Raw genomic sequence first — 23547 nt, forward strand, 5'->3', positions numbered from 1 at the left:
TAGTGTCACCATGGGGTTCACATTTGTGGTTTTGAGTGGAATATCTGGACAACTATTTGACAGGTTCCCATGAAATTAATTGCAGTTTCCCTGACATTTAATTTAGTGACATCATCAGGTAAAATGTTTAATTGGTCCAATACATTGGTTGACGACATATCTGCAAAACCAATGGCATTCCCGTCGACTGTACTTAATGCTAATAAGCAAATCACCAACAAAGATGGTGAACATAGTAGACATTAGAATGTTGGCATTGACATTTTGAGCCTATAAGCATGCTGACATTAGAAATAAGCCTCATAGAGCCGCTAGCATGACTGTGAACTTCTAATCTTCATTCACACCAAATCAGTCGAGTTGATTCTGTTTCAACACACGCTTTTTTTTTTTTTTTGCATTCCCAGCGGTCTGCACCACCGCAGCACAAATGCACAACCCAAATTCAAATGAATGGGAGGACTTGCGCTTTTGCCGCAATGCCTGATTTGGTGTTAGCCTTTTTTACCAACTCACCCTAACCTTAACCATATGGTAGTTTGCATGTGAATCCATCAGTCATTCTTTTCTGGCTACAGGCTTGAAAAAAAGACATTCTTCCTCCCACATAGTCCCCCACTGTTGTGGGCCAATACAATCCAATAGACCCAATAGTTCATTAAGGACACTTAAACAAACCTAATCAAGAGTTGGGGTTAAAACAGAAACGGAGGTTTACTGGGAGGAGGTGCCAATCTGAATAGATTAGACAAAAGTGTGTGTGTGTGTGTGTGTGTGTGTGTGTGTGTGCTGTTTTGTTTTTTTCCTGAGGGTAGTCAGAAGCTGAATGCGAATGAATGACAGAGAGAGTGTGAAAGAGGGAGAAAGAGAGATTGTGTGCAGCGTTCTCTGCTAAGCTCCACACAGGACCTATCATTACCAGATGTCACAGTGAGGGTGGCTGCCAGCCGAATCACTGCTTATTGCTTTAAACTCAAACTCTCTGCCTCTCTCTTCTTCTCCTTCCTTCTTTTCCCTCTCCCTGTCTCCTGCTCCCTCTCCCCCTTTTTTTTTTTTTTCTTCCTTTCCCTTCTCCATTTCCAGCTGTTTTTGGAGCACGCAGCGAGAACGGGGGAAGTTCTCCACCAATTGTTTCGGTCCTGAGAGGAGCTCGGCGGTCGGACCCTCCCTCCTTCTATCTCTCTCCCCTCTCTTTCCTCTGTCTCTCTTCCTTCCTCTCTCCTCCCCTTGTTGTGACAGAGCACACCTGCTTGATCTTGGCTGCACGCGTTCTGAGTCTAATTACCCCATAGGCCCTCGCAGCCACTTCAGTCTCATCCCCCCCACTCGACTGGATTTTTGGAAGTCAAGCTCATCTAGCACAACTTTACTCTCTCTGCCTTGCTTCTTCTGAGAACAGGTAGGTTAATCCTTTACTCTGATAGAGGAGGAAAGTATGGGTAATAATGGCTGAAGTTAGGTTAAGATAATGGAGTTGGGTTTCAACATGGACTCATCTTTAAAGCGAGAGAGAATAGTCTTGAGAGAAGGGTTTGGCTTTTGCTGCAGGATTGTAACTTTTTGCATGACAAAATCTAAAATTCATGATTTAAAAGTCACATTATTTGCTGATGATGTTATTGTATAAATATAGGATTATTGCAGTTCTTTTTTTTTTTTTTTTTGCAGTTTCTTAAACTTTATGGGTATAATTTGATTCACTTTGTCGTATATTAATGTATGTTGTGTATATTCCGGATGTTGCCAGGTCTTGTTCCCACAGCTCTCTTGCCTTTGTGATGAGAGACCTTTAATCAGTTCCAGTCCAATCGGCATACAGCTCAGTGAAAAGAGCAGCGGCTAGGGAAGGGGGTGTGGTAGTGCAGTTGATGCTGGTACCTCACTCCTCCGCCAAAAAACCTTATACTCCTGGCCCATCGTTAATCTTCAAGGTATCCACCACCGCTGAGTGCCATGTGATGTGTTCATCACTGTTTCGATTTACAACTTCAGCTTGCAGTTTCGGAATTTGTTTGCTTTTTTTGACACTTGTTTGTGATTGTTTGGATGTATCCCATAAGGAAAGGCATTCGTCAAACTAGTTTTGTGAGTATTAGTTGTATACACGGCAAGTGAATCAGATTTGCAATGCTTACATAAAGACAAGGGGGTTGAGTGAGGGGAAGGCAGAAAAGTGAGATCTTCTACTTAAGTTGTTTGTCAGTGGAAAATGCTTTTGTGTCATTAATTTGTTCCTTTTCTCTCTTTATTTAGCTCTCTTTCGTTCTTTATATCGCTCCTTTTCTTCCCCTGTGGCCTTGGGGCAGTCTACAAACAAACGAGGAAAAAAAAAAGAGCTGAAACAACAACATTTCTTTGTGTTGATTCAGCCCATGTTGCTTGGCAAGATTTTGATTCAGAAAAAAGTGGTTTCTGCTTCTTTTCACACTTCAGCAGTTCACTTGAGAATGCAATCAGCACCGTTTTAACCCCAATCTCTTATCTGCTCTGCGGCCCTGTTTCTTCTCAATGTGAACCTTCTCTGCCGACTGTGGCGGACAGGACCAAAATTGCTAGGGGCAACTCAAAGTGAGCGGCTTTGAAGAGGAGATGAAAAAAAGCTGTACCTGGCAACGCACAGTGCCATTAATCCCGTAATGGTACAGCTTCCTCTATCAAAGAGGTCTGAAGGCTTCCCGGCAAGCCACCACACAACTCTCAGCTAACTCATTACATCCTTTATGCCAGCAGGGAAAAAACCTAATAAGCCTCAGCTGCACTGAAATGAGTAGACCGGAGTGAAACTGAACAAGGGAAAAAGTGAGACAAACTAAATAGACTGAGAAGTGGGACTTTGAATAAAATAGAGGCTAAAAGAGGCAAACACTGTATTAAAATACATTCTGAGCAATAAAAGTACTTCAGCAGTTCATACTTTTGTTTTGAGCTGAGCAGATGTTTAACATTTGAACCTGAAGTGAATGAACTGAAGGTTAGGAGGAGACAAGGCCCAGATTTGCACCCAGGGGCTGCATTTTTCCCATCTGGACTTAAACTCCCTGGGTAAAAAAACTGCAAAAGAACAATGGAATTGAATTGACATCAGCCATGAAGGCTCCCCCCCCCCCCCCCCCCCCCCCCCCCCTTGCTCATTGGAACACCAGAAAGTTCCACATGTCAGTCTTTCTGGCCAAAGTTTTAAGGGTCAGACAGAGAAAGAAAATACCATAAGCTATGGGAGAGAAGCCGGGGAAGGAAGGAAAAGAGCACAAAAAGGGAGGAGGAGATGGAAAGAGAAGAAAGGAAGAGAAGGTTGGACAGTTTGTCCACGTCTGTGCAGTGCAGACTGTTGATAATGGGACTGAGGTTGATGGCAGGCTGACAGCTCTTCTCATGGAACAGCTGAAAAGTGGTCAAACCGCTCGCTGGCTTTCTCATGCCATGGCTCCACTAAACAGGCATGCTTTAGAGACCCTAAAATGATCTTTCAACAATAGTTATGGCTCTGACACTTTTTCACCTTTTCTGCACAGATAAATGATATTGATTGTAGTGGTGAAAAGAGTGTCTTGGGCGTCTTCTTGAAGCCCAAAAACGGTCCATGCCAACATAAATGGGAGCATGGACGGCTATTTTAAAGACTAGTCTGATTTGGCATAACCCTATTACGAGAACGTTTTGGCTCTGAGATTGTTTGTTGGCCGTGTCTTAGCATATTTTCAGATACACATGTTCCCGCTCACAAAATCCCCTGATATATCAGAGATTTCTTGAAAATAACGGTCACTGACTCCTCACGCCACAGCCAAAGGGGGAGTTGAAAAAAATCACTCGTGCTTTTTACATTTCAGCATTATCGATCATGCTTTTGCAGAACTGCATGGGAGAGAAACTCTCGTTCATTTGGCGATGGGTTAAAAGGGCCACACGTGTTTTTAAACGTCCTGTGGCCGTGTAAATACCTTCCAGTGATTCATTGCTGACAGACGCTCTGCAGAGGCAGACGCAGGCCTGTGGAGAGTTAGACTGGAGGGGGGGGGGGGGCTAATGGACAGGGGTGGAGGACGGGATGGAATGAGTGTCTGCTATATTGTGTATTTCTTTGCAACATGGTTTGATTTGCTAAGACCCTAACACCATGGTGCTGAACACAATTTTTGATGTGATAATCGCTCCGTGGTATCTCATTGATTTCCTATGGGTCAGAGTTTCATTGAAAGGCCGTGACAAAGAGGAGAAAGTGACAAAGCAAAGCAGGGAAAATGACTTTACTCCCTCATGCGAGCTCTGCTTCCTGTCTGGGAATCATTAGTAATGCTGAGGCCAGACTTGGGGGAGATTGGAGGGAGGGATGAGACAAAAGAGGGACACAGGAGAATTGACAAGGATGCCGCTGCCCCAGGAAATGTCAACCTCCACCCGTTCTTTCTCGGTCACTTATGGGATGATGAATCGCAGGTTTCAGAGACACGAGAAGAAGATGGAGATGGTTCATGGATTATTTACCACATGTACTTTTCTGGGATGTGGTAGATTGTAAATCTTTTGAAAATACAGACTAAACTTACTCACAGCTGCTTGTGCTTTCAGAATTGGGTAAAATAAGGCTAAATTCATCAGATGCATTCTATTGCATGGTATTTAAAAGTCCATTAGTAGGAAACAAGCGTGTACCAATTCCTGCCACATTTGCACTGATTAGTGTCAGTCCAGTTCTTGTGAATAAAGCCTGTTCCATTTTTTTTTCATCTTGCAAGCTGGCAAACAGTGAAGCTCCCCCATATCATTTCATAATGATACATTATGAAAAGAACTTGTGAGAGAAAAGTGTATAATGATACAATTGGTATATTTGACATTATATTAAAACAAGTGTTTTAAAAGGAATGCCATTAGTAAGTGATGCAAACAAAAATACCAATGTGTGAAATGGGTTGTGTTTTCTAAGCTGCAGGGCACTAGATGACACGTTTTCTAACATCAAGGTTTGACCTCCAGCTGGGTTTGATCCCTCAGTCAAAGTGAAAATGATAAGGGAATACCTTTAATCCCATAACAGAAATCTTCTTTGAGGGGATCAGAGTTTGCATGATGAAGTCATGTTTCAGCATGCTCTGTTGGCAGCCCTCTGGGTTTTAGCATGTACACATGCACACCTTAGCACACACACAAACAAGTGTAGTTGAGGAGCCTGTGTTCAGGAGATTATTTAAGTGTGTGTGTTTGTATAGAAGTGGAGGCATCCTCTTTGAGCAGGCCATCTTGCAGGGCCGATGGCGATATCTGAGCATGCTGGTAATGAAAGAACCAATGCCTGGGGCACAGCAAGTTGCCTCATGCATAAAGCAGGGAAAAGCCTTGTATTTCAACTTTTGAAGATACGATTGCATTTGGCCATAATTCCTTGTTCTGTGTTATGAATAGCAATAACCCTCTTCAATATATAGCCCTCTATCCTCAAGTCCAAAACCCCCTAAGTCAATATTACCATTTATTTATGTATTATTCTGCGCTGTGGTTGCAAATTGTTAGTTTATGTCCCAAACAACAATCTTTGAGAATCTCCTTTTCCCGGATTTGTTTCGAAATCTTGTTTTAGTCTCATCATCAACAATTCCTGGGCCTGATTATGACTCGCAAAATAGCAGTGACTCTTCTCTTTGCAGTAATGCTGCAGCCAGTAAATGCCCATAGAGCTTAGTTTGAGATCTCTCCCCTCTTCTTCTTGCCTGTCTGGCTCACATTAAAAGCTGCTGAAGCTTTTATAGACAAAAGGTTGATGGATTGATGGCAGAACACATGGAGGGCCATCTGAAATCCTAAACCAATGCACATGTGCATGTATATTGTGCATAAACCAATGCACATGTGCATGTATATTGGTTTATGTGCTTGTGACTATGGGTCAAAGCAGGGAGATACGGTTCAGCAATCGGCAGTGAAACCCTCTGTTATTTTGTGTACATTGCTGCTCCTTTAAGCAGAGCTGGTACACTGGCTTTGAGGGTAATTCTGAATGTTCCAGCCTGCAAGATGTGTTGGATGTGAGGAGTTCACAACACTAGTATAGCTCCTATGAAAAGTGACTTTCAAATACTTTCCGGTATCAGCGATTAGTGTATCATACTACGGTTCAAACCAATCTGGCATCCAATCAGGATTTATTGCAGAAAAGAAACCATCAAAGGCATCTACAAACTCTTTTTAACCCAGAAGAGCTTTGCATCTCTACATCAAAATCTACTGCCGCTGTCAAGTCTGGAGACAAGGTTTTCGTTGGATAGAGCTTTCTGCTGCACTTAGATAAGAGAGCCCGACACAGCCAAGATTACTCAGTCTGTCGAAGACTGGAACAGCGTGTACTCTGTACACTGTATGTTCAGACCGGAGCTCTTTTGTTTCTACGCCTCCCACTACAGTATGTAGTCCATGTTTCCAAGTGAGACAAAATGGCAAAACCTCTGCATGGAAAACTGCATCTACATAACAAACATTGTGTGACACACTTCCAGGCTCTAATTGCCGACTTATGAAATCACCCTTTTTAAATCATTTTTTTTGAGGTGTTTCCACTTCATAGCAACAGAACAAGAGTTTAAAAAAAGAATCCCACACAATTCTCCTCTGAATGGAATTGATTTCAAGATTGGACATCCTCTATGCAAGCACTGTAACCACTGGACTGAAGCTGTACAGTGTGTCAAAGTGGTGGCTGTTTTGTGGACATGGACCATAATTACTGCTCGTGTTGAGAGTCCCTCTGAGCCCTGATCCGGTGACCTGGTGTAACCCTAACCTAGATTTACTCTACATCAGCGTATCTCTTTCTCTTGCATTCTTTCTCATTGTCAAAGACGCATGGTTAAAACCCTTTAAAAGACTTAACCCGTTGAATGTATTTTTACTTGTACATATAGCGGCGCACATACAGCACAACTTGTGCACTTGCTTGAATACACTTAAAAACACAAACTATTGCTTTATTCACACTTAAAAAAAGATGGAAATATACACTCATATGACAGAAAAGTAAGCAAAGCTACAGCACGTAAGCATCATGCAGACAGACCATAAAAACCAGCCTAGAGTCACTTTCAGCTCTGGCCAACTGATGGTTTTGGGTCAGTTGTATCACCCTGGTCATGATGTTCAGGTCAAGGTCCGTTGCAGACCAGCTACTCCCAAATCATTTGTTAGCAGCTGCGGCTCAAATCTGCCCTTCAATTATTGTGGCACCAAGAGAGGAGGAGCAACTTTTGGCTATACACATGACAAGCAGATTGCTGGTTCTTTGAGACTGTGTGTGTGTGTATGTGTGTTGCTGGTAAAAGGTCAGGCAGTTGTATGTATCTCCACACTGTTTGAGTTTGCGAGAGTGTGCGGATGTGTCAACTGGTTTGTGGTTCTGTTTAGAAATAAAAGACGACAAAAAGGAAGGAGGATTGTCCCAGTGAATCCACTACAGTAGTACAGTGAATGCCTGCTATTTAAAGGGATTTAATGATAATGTGATTTATTACTTTTGAATAAATGATGTAGCCCAGTGGCAATCATAAGATTTCCCATGATGCATCCCATGTGTAATACTGGAAAAGCTAATGCAGATGTTCATTTAGAAAATGACAAAGAAACCACATGGACTGCTCCAAAAGCAAATTACACAGGCACACTAGATCACTGGACCAATAGCAAAACATTAGTAGGCTACACTTGTAGAATGGTGATTCCCCAACAGGAGTATTTCTCCTGTAGTTGGGAGGTGGAATGATTGTAGAGTAGCTCAACTGATTTGGGAAAAAAACAATTAAATGATCAAATATATCCAGATAGTCACGTTTCATATCTATGGTAATTTAATGTGTGTGGAAAAAAGCTAATGCTGACGCTTAAATAAATAAAATTAGTTAATGGATATATGCTTGAAATGTATGGCCAATGATTGATGACAAAAAAAAATGGTAAATAAAATTACAAGATAAGCTGTTAAAATATGGTAATGTTAGATATCTTAAATAGCTAAATTGGACAGTATCATTTGGATTGATTTTACTAAAAGTAATGTACATCCAGCTTATGCCACTGAAATATTGATTGAACAATTGTACAATTTCCATTGTATAAAAAACAAACAGTGTAACAGTATTCACTTTTATGTTGAATTCTAGTTTTGAAATGTGGGGGTACGTCAGACAGAAACTCTTAAACTATTAAAGTATATTGCAAAGACAGAATTAAATTCAGACAAGTACTACTGTGTCATTTTCTCATTTTGGGTTACGCTAATCACCTTTCAGCTTCTGTCTAAAACCGACCACTTTAAGAGATTTTTTGGACCAACTCCCTAAATTGTTACACCCAAGTGTTTAACGTGCTGGTTCTCCACCTTTTGCCCTTTGCTTCTCTGGACTTCAATCAATGTGTTTTGTCTTTCATTCACTGTGTCCTTCTCCCTTCCCACTGGGAAACAAACCGAGTATGGTAGTTTCAAAACTAATCATAGACAGACTATTTTGAAAGTGTATCCACCCAAACCTTTGAACTGTCTTCTCGTCCTCCAGGCTCCCTGCTAGCAGCACCATGAGGTCAGCCTGTCTCTCTCTGCTCCTGGTCACTGCCTGTTGGGCTCTGCCCTTCCGCCAGTCCGGCTTCCTAGACTTCATGATGGAGGATGAGGCGGGATCGGGTGAGCCTGACGGGCCTCCAGATGTATCCCTCCCTGCCATGCCAGTAGGACCCACGTGCCCCTTCAGATGCCAGTGCCATCTGCGAGTGATCCAGTGCTCTGACCTCGGTAAGAAAAGGCATAGTTTCTTATAGTTTTGCACTGCTACGTACAGTATGACCTTTTATTGGTCTCAAAACCTGTGCATTCAAAAAACAGGGAACATCACTGCGCATCGCTCTGCGTGCACAAATGCGGTTCCGCCGACTTCTCGACAATTTGACTTTGGTGACTCCAGCGGGGCCACCAGTGATAATGATCATCACGCACTCGCATGAATGCAATCACGTGAAATTTTAACTTGCTCACCCATAAAATAATTATCGCATATGCCACCGTTTTGGTCGCAGTCTGGAGCCTCGATTGTACCGATGCTACATGTAGCCCACAATCCCTAAAATGAATCGGTGTGACTTGGTGTTATAGTTCAGTCCAAATGCAACAAGCTTCTTGTTCATGTCCATTTTATTTTTTCCATTCCTCCATCTGGATCTGGATTTCAAACAAAAGACTTAACTGGATGAGATGAGGTCAGGTGGGTGTCTGCAGTCATTTCAATGTACTTTTATTGTGTTGAGTGACATTAATGAGCAGAAAAAGTCCCTGACTTTACAAACCGTCCACCCAAGCACATATTCATTTCAGGGTCATGTTAAAGTATGCATGATTGCACAATCCCCCGGAGAACATGACACTCATGTTGACACCTTAAATGCTCACAGATGCTGTGAGGCTTATTTCACTTCCTGTAACAAATTACATTATTTGCCTTTTTTCTGGCCAAATTGTTTTTGAAACATAGGTGGAGATTAAAAAGGTCAGATTTGGCATTGGAAAGTCCTGAACAAACCAGAATTGTAACAAGCTTGTTTCTCAATGTAAAGCTTACTCATCAAGGTTTAAAGCCTACAATTACTCTGCCGGCTTTTTAATTCAGCACAGTCACAACAATTTACTCGATTGTCATCTTTGTTGTTTGGAGCCAATCCGCTGTGTTAGTCTAATCTGATATCCAACAGCTTGAGTCACAGAAACATTGTCATAGAAAAGTCCCTGACCGCATTTATTCTTGTATATTACATAAAAGTGCTTCGCTACGCAGTTGGGTTTGATAGTTTTTTGGCACTGCTTTTATTTGGAAAGGATGGGGCACGAGCTTCAAGGAGGCAGATGAAGGGAAAGAGGGAGTGACACAGGATGAAATAAAAATGGAGGACAGACATAACCAGCTCAGAGCCACTTTGGTTTAGTAAGCTCGAGAAGGCCTGGGTTGAGACGGTGAAATTAAATGCCATTTACATATAAGTATAAGCAGAGCATGCAGACAGTTGGAGAGAGTGAGGTTCAGAAAAACACCGGTTCCATTACATCAGTCCTCCAGTCGGGGCCCCAGTCAGACGCGGCTCCATGGCGCGATTCTCGACTCCTGCATCAGTACTGCTGGCCCCGTGCCTCCATCTGTTCCCCAGACCGGCTGGCGTGCATGCAAACACACACGCTTAGACACACACAGGATTACAACTTCTATGTATATGTTTGGGCACACAGGCCTGGGCAAGACAGAAGAGTCTGCTCACCATCCCAAAGCACCCTTTCACTTTGTCGATGTGGATTTTCCTGTGTGAGTTTGCAGCTGACAGCTCAAACATTCAGGAGATAAAATTAAGCCTTGGGTTCCAATGAGTTGGGAATATATTTGCTTATCCATTGACTGGCACAACTGCCTATTGTTGTTCTTGCAGGTATTTATATAGTGGCACAATCAGCAGCTTCACTGATTAAAGATGTACCTTTTATAAACCGTGATTGTGTAAGATGTGCAGTTATAAATCCAAACGTACTCAAATCCCACGGGTCTTTGATGATGCAGCCAGATCAACTTGTTTCACTTGAGGAAATGACAAACACTGTCAGTAATGCTTGGGAGTGTCCAGCGCAGTCCAAAACAATCATGCGCTTCATCTCCCAACCACTTTGCTATAAAATGGAGTGAACAATAGTAACTATTAAAAAAAAAAGTATATAAAATTGAGGCAGCACAAGATAAGATCGTCTGACTTTAAGAGAAGAACAATAAAAAAGTATAGAGGTACACAGTGTGGTGCTGCCATGATAGTGGTGACCACAAACAGCTGCGATGGCTTGTTGGTCATCCACTGCCGAGTTGGAAAAGCTGACAGAAAAGCAGACTTACGTAGCTGGAAGTAATATTTGGGTGAGCGGCAAAGAAGTCGTCACAAGCTTTCAGGACAAAATGTGTCCAAACATACGTATGCGGACGGGAGATGCAGAATGTAAGCTTCTTTGTTAAACAGTTTATTCTACGCCTCTTCCTCTGAAATGTAAACTACCCATTATGAATCTCGGTGTATTTTTTGGGTTACCACGGATGCAGAAGAGCATACACCATGACTCCCAGCTGTCTTCGCTCGACCCACTCCACCAAACAGTCTTTCACTACAGATGCCATTTTCTGCGTCACATTAACCATGACACGCTGTGATAAAGTCCAAGCAAAGCGATTCTGCGCGAGCTCAGTGTTCAGGTATGCAGTCGCTTACTTACTCCAAAGGAAATTTGTTTTAAGGTCCATTTCCACCATGTGTGCCTCGGAGCACATCAAACACTTATTTGGTCCCTTTATAATGTCAATATAAAACCCATTCTGCTCCCTATCATTAATACTTTATGGAGCATGCTACTTTGACAAAGCAGACTCTTATTTCAGAGTGTCGATACTGTAACGTTGGTTACTTTTTTCAGCTCATCCAGGTTTGACTCTGCCATAACGGTTCTAAAGGGCTTAAAGATTTACCAAATCACCTTTTTCTAACTGCCCACTTCAAAGTAATGACAAAAAGACAAAACTATTCTCAAGCACAAAATGTTCACAAGCCAACATTTAGTCCGTTTTATTCATCAAACCTCTTCCAAGCTGTACAACCAAACCCTAGTGTGGTTCAATTGCAACATAATGACACAATAATCCGACCCAATTGCAAGAAGAGAACCAAAACGTAGGGGCAATGGGCTGTCTGCGCCGGCGTTTGTTGAGATGGACACAGGTAAACTACAGGTTAACACAAATGGGAGATTGCGTATATAGGCAGAAGAAGAGATCCAGCATATGCTAAATAAAGTTCACAACGAAGTGTATAAAAGTACAAAAACGTATCTCGAAATCCGCGATTACCAGCATTGAAGTGTCCCTACTCCTTTATACCCAGCCCTCTGCAATTATTTTATGTAGTCTGCTTTCATTTGTGCGCTGTGAAACCAAACTAGACTCAAAAGTATCAATTTCCACTCTAACTCGAATGGGCTATGGCTGGTAAAAACACTCTTAGTAGACCTGATTTACAAGACTATAGGTCCACAGTAAGTTGTTGTAAACTCTACAGTTGACTGGCCATAAACTCTTGAAACATGGAGACAAGTAGATCCATTTCCTGTTGAGGTCAGAGTGGTTAACCTCTCGTCACAAGAACCAGGGCTGTCACCGCCTCACCTCAAACTTAGTTTCCTATTACCCATTATTCTGATGGATTTATTGCATTTGCGTGCCTCTAACCCACCATCTGATTTAAACAATGTCTCATAAACATTCACCATCAGGTCTGACGACGGTTCCTGAGGACATCCCAGACGACACCACCCTGCTGGACCTGCAGAACAACAAGATCACTGAGATCAAGGAGAATGACTTCAAGAACCTCAAAGGACTACATGTAAGAGACATTTCACATCTGCAGAGCTTCATGTCGGTGTACTAATGTTACGTAATAGGTTGTTATGTAACCGTATCACTAACTGCAACCCTCCATTATGAACCTTGGTGATCCCCATGGAGAAACATCTTGTTTTGGGATGTTCTTGGTTGTTTGCCATATTATAAAATGTTACCACAGTCAGAGCTGCTCATTCTGAAAACATGGACCCCTCTTCACCTCCCATCCCCAAACTCTCCTCAACCTCCTCCATATATCCTCCACTCCCCCCAGTCACCAGGTGCATGGAAACTATTCACCCGAAGGCTGTGCACCCTCACGCCCTTAAACTCCTTTAGCTTTCTTGCTTGCAATAAATACCTACCATCTGAAGGCCAGAGCTGTTTCCACTGTAATGTAACTCTCAAGGGAAAAGACCACATACCTAGCATTGCCTCATGTCTGCTTTACATGGAGTGAAACTGCAGGAGTGAGAGTTCTATGAAAATGCTTTAGGGATAACTCCAGAGTGGACTTGAGCTTGGCTCTCCATCTTGACAGCACAGGCATCTGGTTGTGTACAGCTGCTGAGCTCACATGTCCTGTTTGTGTAGAATTTCATCTGGAAAGAACAGATTTTCAATCGTCCCATGGTGCAATTGTTGCAGGACATGTTTGAGTGGAAGAAAAAAACAGCGAAAGCCTTCCAAAATAATAGAAGTTGTGAATTTCAAATAAAAAGACAGAAAAAATGCTATAAAAAAATGCCAAAATGAATTTTGTATGCACTTTTTTACTTCCCCAAGTGTTACAAAATACACCATGCAGCAAGAATTAAAGAAAATAATATGTAGGAGTAGTAGCTCATCTCATTTGATGTTCTTCCTTATAGGCTCTGATCCTGGTGAACAACAAAATCACCATCATCCACGCCAAGGCCCTCAGCCCTCTGACCAAGCTGCAGCGTCTCTACCTGTCTAAGAACATGCTGAAGGACATGCCCGCCAACATGCCCAAGAGCCTGCAGGAGCTGCGCATCCACGAGAACGAGATCACCAAGATCAAAAAGGCCTCCTTCCAGGGCCTGTCCCATGTCATCGTCATGGGTATGAAAATAAAATAATGTTCTTATTTGTTCAAAAATGGCAATATTTATATGGATAGCTAACAGCTTGAAGAGGTTTGTGGTATATTTTTCAACAGTATAGGTCACATCTCCGGTGGTTTGCCCGCGATTGTGCGGATGGCTACAGTTCAACAGGCATGATAAAAAATAATTACCCGGAGGGAAACCAGTGTTTTGAATTAAACTTTTCCACGGACTGTGCCGAGTTTTCTAGTACTTTCATGAAAACAAGATCCTCTCTTAGTTCAATGTCGTTCAATGTGCAACAGAAAAAAAGTTGATTATTTGAGAATGTATTGAGGTATACATATATTCAGTAATGTTCCACACAGCAATGGACCCACTCAAATATTTTAAAAAAACTTCATTTACATGCATGATTACATCACATATGTTTTCGTTTGTTGTCCTTTATCCTCCATCCGCTTCATTTCCTCCACTTGTCACTTTGACAACTCGTCTCTAACTTCCTGTTCCACAAATTAAAACGTGTCATTGCTCAACTGAAGCTTAAATTGTGGATTTAATCACTTAAAATGCAATGATATAAGAATCAGGATCTGGGAAAAATCAGGGAATCTGGCATGGAGAAAGGCCGCGTTGCAAACACAATCTATTCTCTTGCCTAAGACTTTGTTTACTCGTGACTCAGCTCTATGTTCCTGTAACGCCCCAGGAGAGGAATCAACTTCCTAGATGTGATCGGTTACTGCTGTTCTCTTTTTAGTTTTTTCCTTTCTGTCTGCGCTCACAAGTGTTTCTTTTCTTTTTCTTCATTTTCATTTTCAGAGCTTGGGTCCAACCCTCTGAGGAGCGCAGGCATTGAGGCCAGCGCTTTTGCTGACCTGAAAAGGGTCTCCTACATTCGCATTGCAGACACGAACATCACAGACATCCCCAAAGGTAAAGCTCTATTTATTTCCTCAAATAATTTGGCTTAATCCAAGTTTTATGTCACAAAGGGTCAGCCAGAAACGTCAGTTTTCTATCAAAAGAATACATGCTTGGAGTTAAGTAATCAGCAAAACAATGAACTCGATATGAAAAAATAAATAATGTTTCCCAACTCACTTTATTATTGGTGGTAATCCTTGTCTTGTGGGTTGTCAGGTCTGCCAAGCTCTCTCTCTGAGCTCCACCTGGATGGAAACAAGATCTCCAAGGTGACGGCTGGCACCCTCAAGGGCCTGAAGAACCTGGCCAAGTAATACCAATTATGATTCTCTCTTTACAGTATCCCATATTAACCTCATTTATTTCCTACTTAGATTTAAGGCAATACATTGCTGAACAGCAAACACTGCTGCCATAAATGGCCTTTGCAATGCCACTGGGCATTGAGTTTTTCTTAATTTCCTAACATTCTCAAATAACGTCTCATGAACTTTTTGTAAGAACTTTCACTTTTAAGAGGCATATTGCCGTATTTCATCTTTCAAAAAGGTTCATAGCCTAGCCCCTTTGGAAACATGAAATGCATTTCTGGTTTCCTGCTGTCTCATGTTTTCATTCTCTGGTACATGTATTAGCTTTACTCTGGTATTACCGTTCACAGGCTTTTACTCTATAACAAAACCCGAGGCCTAAGCAGTAGTTTTTAGATAATCAAAATAACTGGTTTGCTCAAAATGTGGATACACTGTGTTTATAAGATTACTGCTCAGATTGTGCCAAAGATGGCATACCAAACTTGAACAATGAGGGCTTTGATGTATAATCAGTAGAGTTGGAGAGGATATGAGAGAAGGATGGTTTTTATTTTCCATTTTCTCATCATTTAGAAATGGACTGGGAAAGTAATGGCCTTAATCACAGGTGTAGATTATCTTCAGTATCCTCATTTCCTCAGCTCGTTTTTTTCATTGCATATTGTTATCCAACAATGATTTTTTTCAGCCGGAGACAATCATTGACGTCGCTGTTTTTTTCTCTCCTCATGCAATTTGAGCTTTTGTGTTCTCTGTTCTGCTACACATTTGCACATTTCAACGTCTCATCTATTTGCGGATTTTTTTCCTGCAGGCTGGGTCTGAGTTACAATGAGATCAGCTCTGTGGAAAATGGCACTCTGGCTAACGTCCCCCACCTGCGAGAGCTGCACCTTGACAACAACGCTCTGATCAGTGTTCCCGCCGGCCTGTCCGACCACAAGTACATCCAGGTACATACTGGTTTGATGAACATTATAATTAAAGTACTTCAATCCAGGTTTGAATCCCCGACACGATCACAAGAACCGGGGGAATTGTTATAGCAACTATTTAGTTCCAGTAAATTACCTATGAGCATTAGTTACAGTATGTTTCTCATTTTCTTACGGTGTGATCACACAGGTCATTTTCTCTGATCCAAAGCATACTGGAAAAGTTGACTTTGTTGCATTTTTGCATTTGGTTTGCTTAGGTTCTCACTGCCCGATTACAAGTCAAGCAAGGCTTCCATAACAAAAAGGCACATGGATTCATTTAGTTTGTTTATTGAGTTGAGTGTTGGTAGCCTGTCGTACTATAATGTTACAGCTTTTGGCAGTAAGGGGGAGTGTAAACAGACCTGATTCAAGGCCTTTTAACTGTAGTTTGGCCTCAGGTTATTTCATCATTTCATTAGCCCTCTGAAGGCTAAGTTACTGCTGCATCTATCCCATCCCTATAAAATCTTTTTGGGTAATTTTCTCTAGTTAGTTGGGGTTTTATATTCACTCCTAATGAACTGCACTGTTTTCTGAGCACCCACATTTCAATGGCATTGTTCTCAGCAACCAAACTATGGGGATGAAAAGAGTTTGGAGAAATATCTTCCAACAAGCCAGTGTGCACAGTTTATGCTTTTTATGGGATTCTGTGTCTTATATGCATCTGAAGCCGGGCTGGTTTGAAGCAGCATCAACTACTTTGAGGAATGATCATGTAGGAAATCCTTTTACAATTGTTTACAGTTAAACATCCTGAAAGGGAGAAAAAAAAAAATCTACTTGCTTTCTTGAGCCATTATTATTTCTTTGGTGACTCATGATCATCTTCTTTATCGGCTTTGTTTTGCAAAAACCCAAATTATTGCCAAGCGCGTCCCACTCAGTGACTAAAGGTTGTCATTGTTTAAATCCCTTCTCTAGGTGGTCTACCTCCATGCAAACAAGATTGCAGCTGTGGGAACAGAGGACTTCTGTCCTCCTGGCCTCAACCACAAGAAGGCCATGTACTCTGGCATCAGCCTGTTCAGCAACCCTGTCCCTTACTGGGAAGTCCAGCCCATCACCTTCCGCTGCGTCTTCGACCGCTCCGCCATCCAGCTCGGCAACTACAGGAAGAAGTAGAGCGTCCTGCGCACCTCTGCGAGGAAGTGTGTGTGTTTGTAAATGAGCGTGTGAAAGTTTTCCAACTGTGCGTGTTTGACCACTGCCCCACAACACTGACCCCTAGCAACACTGCCTCCCCACAGACGGTGATGTCATTAGTCCACGCACTCATTCCAAAATGTTATTAATGGACATGGACCTCAAAACACAACATATCATTTTCATTATTTAGCTTCAAGGTTGGTGCAGCAGTAGTACTCGCGGCTTACAGCAAACACCAGCATATGGCGGTGATGCTCTCACACACAGCACATCATTCATAGATGCAGTTATAAGCAAGCAATTAACATTTCAAATATGTTCTCACATACATGCTGTATCATTTGCATTCAGTGGACGAATTGAAATTCAGAGGGGAACCCCAACCAAAAAGATTTGAATCCTCACTCAGTGGAAAATGTTATTAATCCCACTTCGATCAACTTTCCATCCTTTAGCCATTGTATGAATTATCAGAAAGCTGGCCTGTAGAGCAGGCAGCAAGGGGATAACTTGTGTTTTACAATACCTTTAACAACATGGTATATTAGAATGTACTAGATATTACCTGTGTACTAGGAATAGCATTCAGAGTGTAACATTACCATGCTGCACTCTTTGAAAGAACTCAGTTTCTATTTGTATTGTATTCAATTCAAGTAGAGATAAAAGCAACCGTGACTTCAATCACATTGTGATTTCTTGTGCTTACTTCAGTGTTCTGGGTTTGGTTTACACTTTTTCTTCATCGCATTTCCTCTCATGTTCCTTTCCTAGTGTATGTTGTTCCATTTAAAAAAAAGAAAAAGGTGAAAATAGCTTATAAAAAATGTAGAATAAACAATATGTTTTAAACAGAAGCCATTCCCAAAGATTTATATGCATGCCCTTATTTTTTTTTCTTTCTGGAATCTCTTGTTAATCCCTGTATGTGTTTCTCTCCATGTTTCCCTTCCCTTTTACATTTTTTTTTTAAGAGTTAAGAAAAACATGGTGTATGTGGACTAGCATGCCCACTGCAACCATGTTGGTGTGAATGTTGTATGTATAGACGCTGTATATAAATGCTGTATAAAAACCTCTCATTTGCTTAAAGGCACAAGCACTTACCGTAGCTCAGACTTAATATATCAGCAACAAAGGTGTTCCTCTTTTTTCCCCCCCCAGGAGAAGGGGCTCCAGCTAAGGTGTCCTGAACAAAATAAAAATACTAATGGAAAAAGTAGCAGTTTTTGATGGATGTAATGACCATAACTTGCATTAATTATCAACAATGTGAATGGAGATTTGTGCTCCCACTGGATGGCGCTGCAATAGCTACAGCACAAATAATGAGAGGCTGGCGGCTTCCTGGCGAACAAGGTCAAGCGGAGGCACAGGTACCGTTGTGAATCAGGTGAGACACCTTAACAATACATGACAAACACACACACACACACAAGGTGAATGTGCTCAAGGCACATATTCATGATTAAAAACAGACAAAGATTCATGCATATTCAATAATTATTTTTCAAAAGGAAAGAAATGCGCCCAAACAGCAACAGATATTTCTACTGTCCAGCTAACAAGAAAAGTACACTCCACAGAAATCTGTCTGTTAACATATTTCTGCCTAATGGGCACTTTTAAAAAAAGTTAAAATTTTCACTTTTATTAGACATTATCAGGTTTTGTTTAACAAAGCACTGTTTTTGTCATCTGGTAACAATAGATTAATATATATGGTTCAGATTCTTCGATACATTCTATTAGCGTAACATGGGGACCATTCATCAAGTTCATTCACTCAGGATATGAATTTCACATGCAGGGGATAGTGCCGTAGCTACTTCGACTTTAATAACAGCATTGTACATTAAACTAATGGCAGTGTCCTGATAAAGACCCATGTTTAACAAAGTACACTTTATCAAATCATTTAGTCCCATTGAGCCTTTGAGACCTATTTTTCATAAAACATTAAATTATATTACCAGTGGGTGACAACATACGGAATTTGTTCCAAGTGCAGCCTCCCATCTATTTTCTATAATCCCTTATCCTGTGCAGGGCTCCGGGTGGGTGGAGCCATTCCCAGCATCCATTGGCCAAGAGTCAGGGTGCATCACAGGATGTACTGTATACATTTACAGGACATATATGCATCTACATATACACAAATAGACGGACAACGCATTGAATTTAGAGTCTCCAGTCCACCGTTTCTGTGGTCTGTGGGAGGAAACCATAGCTCCCTGAGGAAATCAAACTGACACAGGGAGAACATGCAAACTCCACGTGGGCCGGCGGGTTCCATTATAGACGCTCCTGCTGTGGATAGAAAATCTAAATTACTGAGCCATTGTACCAACACATCCATGTACCGGGGGAGTAAAAACAGCTGGATGGAGGGTCTAAAAAACGTACTGACTTATTATAGATGGATTTTCTTCGAGCTACTCTGCAGTCTCCAACTCATATTGATGGGTTTTGTGGTCTGAGGTCAAATACAAATATTTGCTCAAGAACCATTTCTGGCCTCTGCCACCAGTGATTTAAAATCCTTCAGTCGTTTAAGAGACTAATGTGATACTTTGGTGAAAAAAATAGATAGAAATGCTACTCCCTTGAAACATGTGGTGGTTGAGACTCCTGCCTCTGCTTGTAGGTTGTATGGTGTCTTCAGTATTTGTTGACCAATTTTTCATTTTGTTGCATTGTTGAAGTTTCAGAAGTGACAATTATCAATAACATGCTATCGGATGAAAAATAATAAGTAATTACAGAAGAGTTCATTAATTAAATTTATCCCCCAAAAAGCTAGGTTTTCTTTTTGAGCAAAAGTATCAGTGCATTACTGCCACCAACTGCTTATTTCAAACACACTCCTTTCTGTTTCTCTTATTCGCCACTAACACACAACTACAAACAAACAATTATCATTATTATAAGCAACAACACAAATGGGAGGTTTTGGATAACAGTATAGATATTGGGAGGAAAATGGGAAAATTAAAAAAAATGTGTGGGTAGAAGATAAATGACTAAATGTGAGACAGGATTGAAAAAAATATACAACAGTTTCCATTTACTTCATCAACTTAACCGATATAGAAAAATGAGAAGTTGTCACTTTTGGGCCTCCACAGTAAAGCTGCTTTCCTCACTAAAATTCTAACTGTGTGGCATTGAATTACAAATAATGCATACTGCCTATACCCAAAAAAGAAGTTGTAAAAAAAGAACATTTAAGAGTTATGATTGGCTCAAAATCCTCTCCCACTGATATGACTTTGGTCTCTCTTTTTTTTCAGACAAGAACAGACTGAAAGGCCTCAGTGTTTGAGCGCTGGCTCTCATCCCAACACCTCAGAATCAGTTTATTGTAGCAAAGTGAATGTACTTCAAGCTGTTGCCCCCATGTGGTCTGTATTAGAACAGCACTCTATATTCGTTGCCTGTGTCTCCCCCTTGAAAGGCACATGCATGAGCACGGTCCAACTTGATCTCCTCAACAGACGACTAGCCTTTCTACACCATAAGCACTTAGACTTATTGCTTTAGGCCCGCAGCCAGTATTTGTGTGTTGCTGCGTGTACTGAAGTGTCTGCGAGGTTTCCGTTGATGTGTAAAAAGCTTGAGTAGAAGAAATACTTTGGAGAAAATCAGTTGTGTGCAAATATGTTTCCATCGACTTAATTCAGAGCATATTTGCACATACTGTACACTCATTGCTTAGTGCATTTTCACATGCACGTGTGTGTGTGTGTGTGTTTGTAGGTGAAGTGCCCGTCTTGTGGCGCTTATGCAACCAAAGTAAGCTGAGCGGCTTCACCATGTTGAAAGAAAAGACTGGTGAGATCCTGCCGAAGAGCAGATGTGTTACACAGTTATGGAGAGGGTTATTTCAATCTGCAAATCCAAACTACATTTACCAAATGTCGCGTACACATAAAAACCTGTTAGATACCTGTAATGAGATGCTGAATTCCTCAATCAAATCCTATCAACAACACAACAATGTGTTAAACCCCATTATTACTGTGCATGAGATTTTATATGAAAACAATTCACTTTATCCCTTAATTTGGGGATTGTAAAATAAGGGTAATTTGTGTGATGCAGGCAGGTAATTAAAAAACACCAGAGGAACAGAGGTCTGTTATGAAGAGTACATTTTGATTCCACTTCACTTTTGCAGCACATGTGAGCCCATGACAGATCACTTGGCCTGCCTGGGGATGAGTCTCTGGTTTTAAGCGCAGTGCTTACCACATGGCCACATGGTAGGAGCAGAAGGTGGTGTCTGAGTGCTGTCTGAGATTGTGTTAGAAGCCTCTGTGTGTCTGTGCCAAGAAGTCCAAAAATATCCCAGTTTGCTAATATGCTTGGATCTCCATCCTGTGTACCTCTGTCAGGGCACGTGTACCTTAGTTTGGACGTTTTTTTTTCTGCTCATGTGCTCGTATTTATCTGTAACTATGTCTGTAACTATGTCTGTGTATGGTGAGATAATTTGCACTGCACAGATTTTAACATGTCAGTTTTTATGTTACATATATAGATATATATTTTTGTATTCATCTTTGCAAATAAGGAAATGTGTCTGAAGGGGGTTTCAATGAGAATTTGAAAGTCTTTGGGCATAAGATTATCATTCGGCAATCACAAACTCTTGCACAAATAGCACATAGGTCTAACCTGATGCGAGTAACCTAGTGGAAAGGTGTCCATTAATATTCACTCAAGAAAAGTTTAGACGGTAAAGAAGTCTCAAAGGGTCCTACAGACAAGAGTTTCTCGCTGAATATGCTAAAATTAGGTCTGCATAAAGTCAAGGGTGAGCAATCCCCCACCTCTCTTAAGCCCTAAAGAAAGTGCATACTCACAGCCTGATTGGCCAAGAGGGGACAAGTCTTTACTGGGAGCCAGTCGTTGCACAACAGGTAATCCCTCCAATCAACTCATGGGAAATGTGACATTTGGCTAAAATGCAGTATTTCTGGTTGTTATAACTGAAACTGTGAAGTTTGAGTGCATGTAGAATCATTGAATTCTTAAAATGATTTCACTTTAACTGTGTCCTAGAATTTCCAGTAATACAAAAGGTGCTGTTTTGTAATCTAGTGGAAACCGAGTATTGATTTGAAAGTTCAAAATAGATTGATCTGAATTGGACAAAACTGACTGGAAGCTGTTATGATATTTGTATGAGTACTAAGGCAGTGGTTCAACATATATATATTTGTCTCCAAGAGGTAAACTACAGACAAAATCCTCAGATAAAGGAAGAAAGAGAGTTCTTTCCACGAGTGTACACACATTGTGCCCTTCGTCTGTAACTTGGCCAGAATGTTTGGTTCAGAACAAAACACTTCCAGGAACAGTTAAAGGCCCCCAACCTTCAAAGACACAGAGTGAAGCTGTTGCAAACTGATTTTATTTTCAAGGAGAAAAACACTCTGACACTTCACTTAGTCATCCTGCTTCCTTCCCTCAAATGTGTTCTGACTGACTTTTATCACCGTTTCTCTCCAAATTGTTTCGCAGCAAATTTGTTGTTTTCCTTCTAATAAAGCCAAGTGATGGATGACGTCCTCAAGCTAAAATGTTAATAGGTTTGGGTTTCTGAACACCCATAAACTCTGATTATTGCCATCCTTTCTGCACAGATAAAGAATTATGTTCACAGCAAAGCAGCAGTGACAGGGTTGGTAAACGCTATAATTTTATAAATAGATCATGTAGGCTGTGGTGTTGGCGACTACTGTGAGTACGTTTATGACTTTATTCAAAATCAACTCCACTCAACAGCATTAGGCAGTGGGCTAACTTATCGTTCTTTTGGTACTTTCTGCCATTTTCATTTTACCAGTATGAACACCACCCGTGACTTTCATGCATTTCCTGCTTTGTTGATTAAAATTGCCACTTTGCTTTAGTTTTCCCCATTCTTTTAAACTGGATAAGTAAGAAAATACTCTCATTGAACCTAAAAACAGGACACAACACGAGAGAAACTAATGTTTTTATTCTTTTAGACCAGCAAACTAAAACAATTAAAAGCTGTACAGGGCTGCAGAGTAATGCATCTTCATTATCAATCTAAGCAGCACCGACCATTTTACATTTCAGGAAGTGATTTGACTTAATATGAAATATATTGCTTAAAGTAGCAAACCAACTCAATAGCATTGGAGGCCTTCTTTTACATCGTGCAACAAAGTTACTTGCAACCGGTAAACACACTGAGGTTAAAAGAAAGAGCAAAGAAGGTGTGAGCAAAGTGATTTTATTGAATATATTACATAATTTGACTTTTGAAGGACAAAATACAATTTTAAAAAGATCTCAATATATCTGGTTTAGCCCCTGGAATATTTTCAATGCATGGGAAACAGTTGTATCTGTGTTTGGTTGTTCCATGAATTCATGTTCTAATATAATTCATTACTTGGCATTACTGCAGGGAAAGTACACAAGTTCCATTTAAGTACAAACAAAAGTATTAGGAAAACAGTTCTGAAAGCCAATGTCTGCCATCTGGCCCAATGGAAAGGATGTGAGAGCATAAGGCAGACAACACTCCGGAGGAGAAGAAGTACAGTGACTAAGCAAAAGGTCTGTTTTCCAGCCTCCATTATGCGAACAGTCTGGAACAGCTTAAGTCTGGGTTCACACAAAAACACTGCCAGTT

At 41.1% G+C, this 23547-nt stretch overlaps 1 protein-coding gene across 1 annotated transcript; it reads left to right on the forward strand.

The window, feature by feature from the left end:
- The first annotated feature begins 1221 nt into the window (after window positions 1-1221).
- dcn (decorin) lies at window positions 1222-18093 on the forward strand. The gene is made up of 8 exons (XM_079183554.1): window positions 1222-1399; window positions 8538-8770; window positions 12317-12429; window positions 13301-13514; window positions 14324-14437; window positions 14645-14738; window positions 15557-15695; window positions 16647-18093. The coding sequence occupies exons 2-8, from the start codon at window positions 8557-8559 to the stop codon at window positions 16845-16847; spliced, it is 1089 nt and encodes a 362-aa protein (XP_079039680.1). The 5' UTR covers window positions 1222-1399; window positions 8538-8556; the 3' UTR covers window positions 16848-18093.
- The last annotated feature ends 5454 nt before the right edge of the window (window positions 18094-23547 follow it).

The sequence above is a fragment of the Pholis gunnellus genome (assembly GCF_910591455.1).
Source record: "Pholis gunnellus genome assembly, chromosome: 22".
In the NCBI taxonomy this organism is placed as follows: domain Eukaryota; kingdom Metazoa; phylum Chordata; class Actinopteri; order Perciformes; family Pholidae; genus Pholis; species Pholis gunnellus.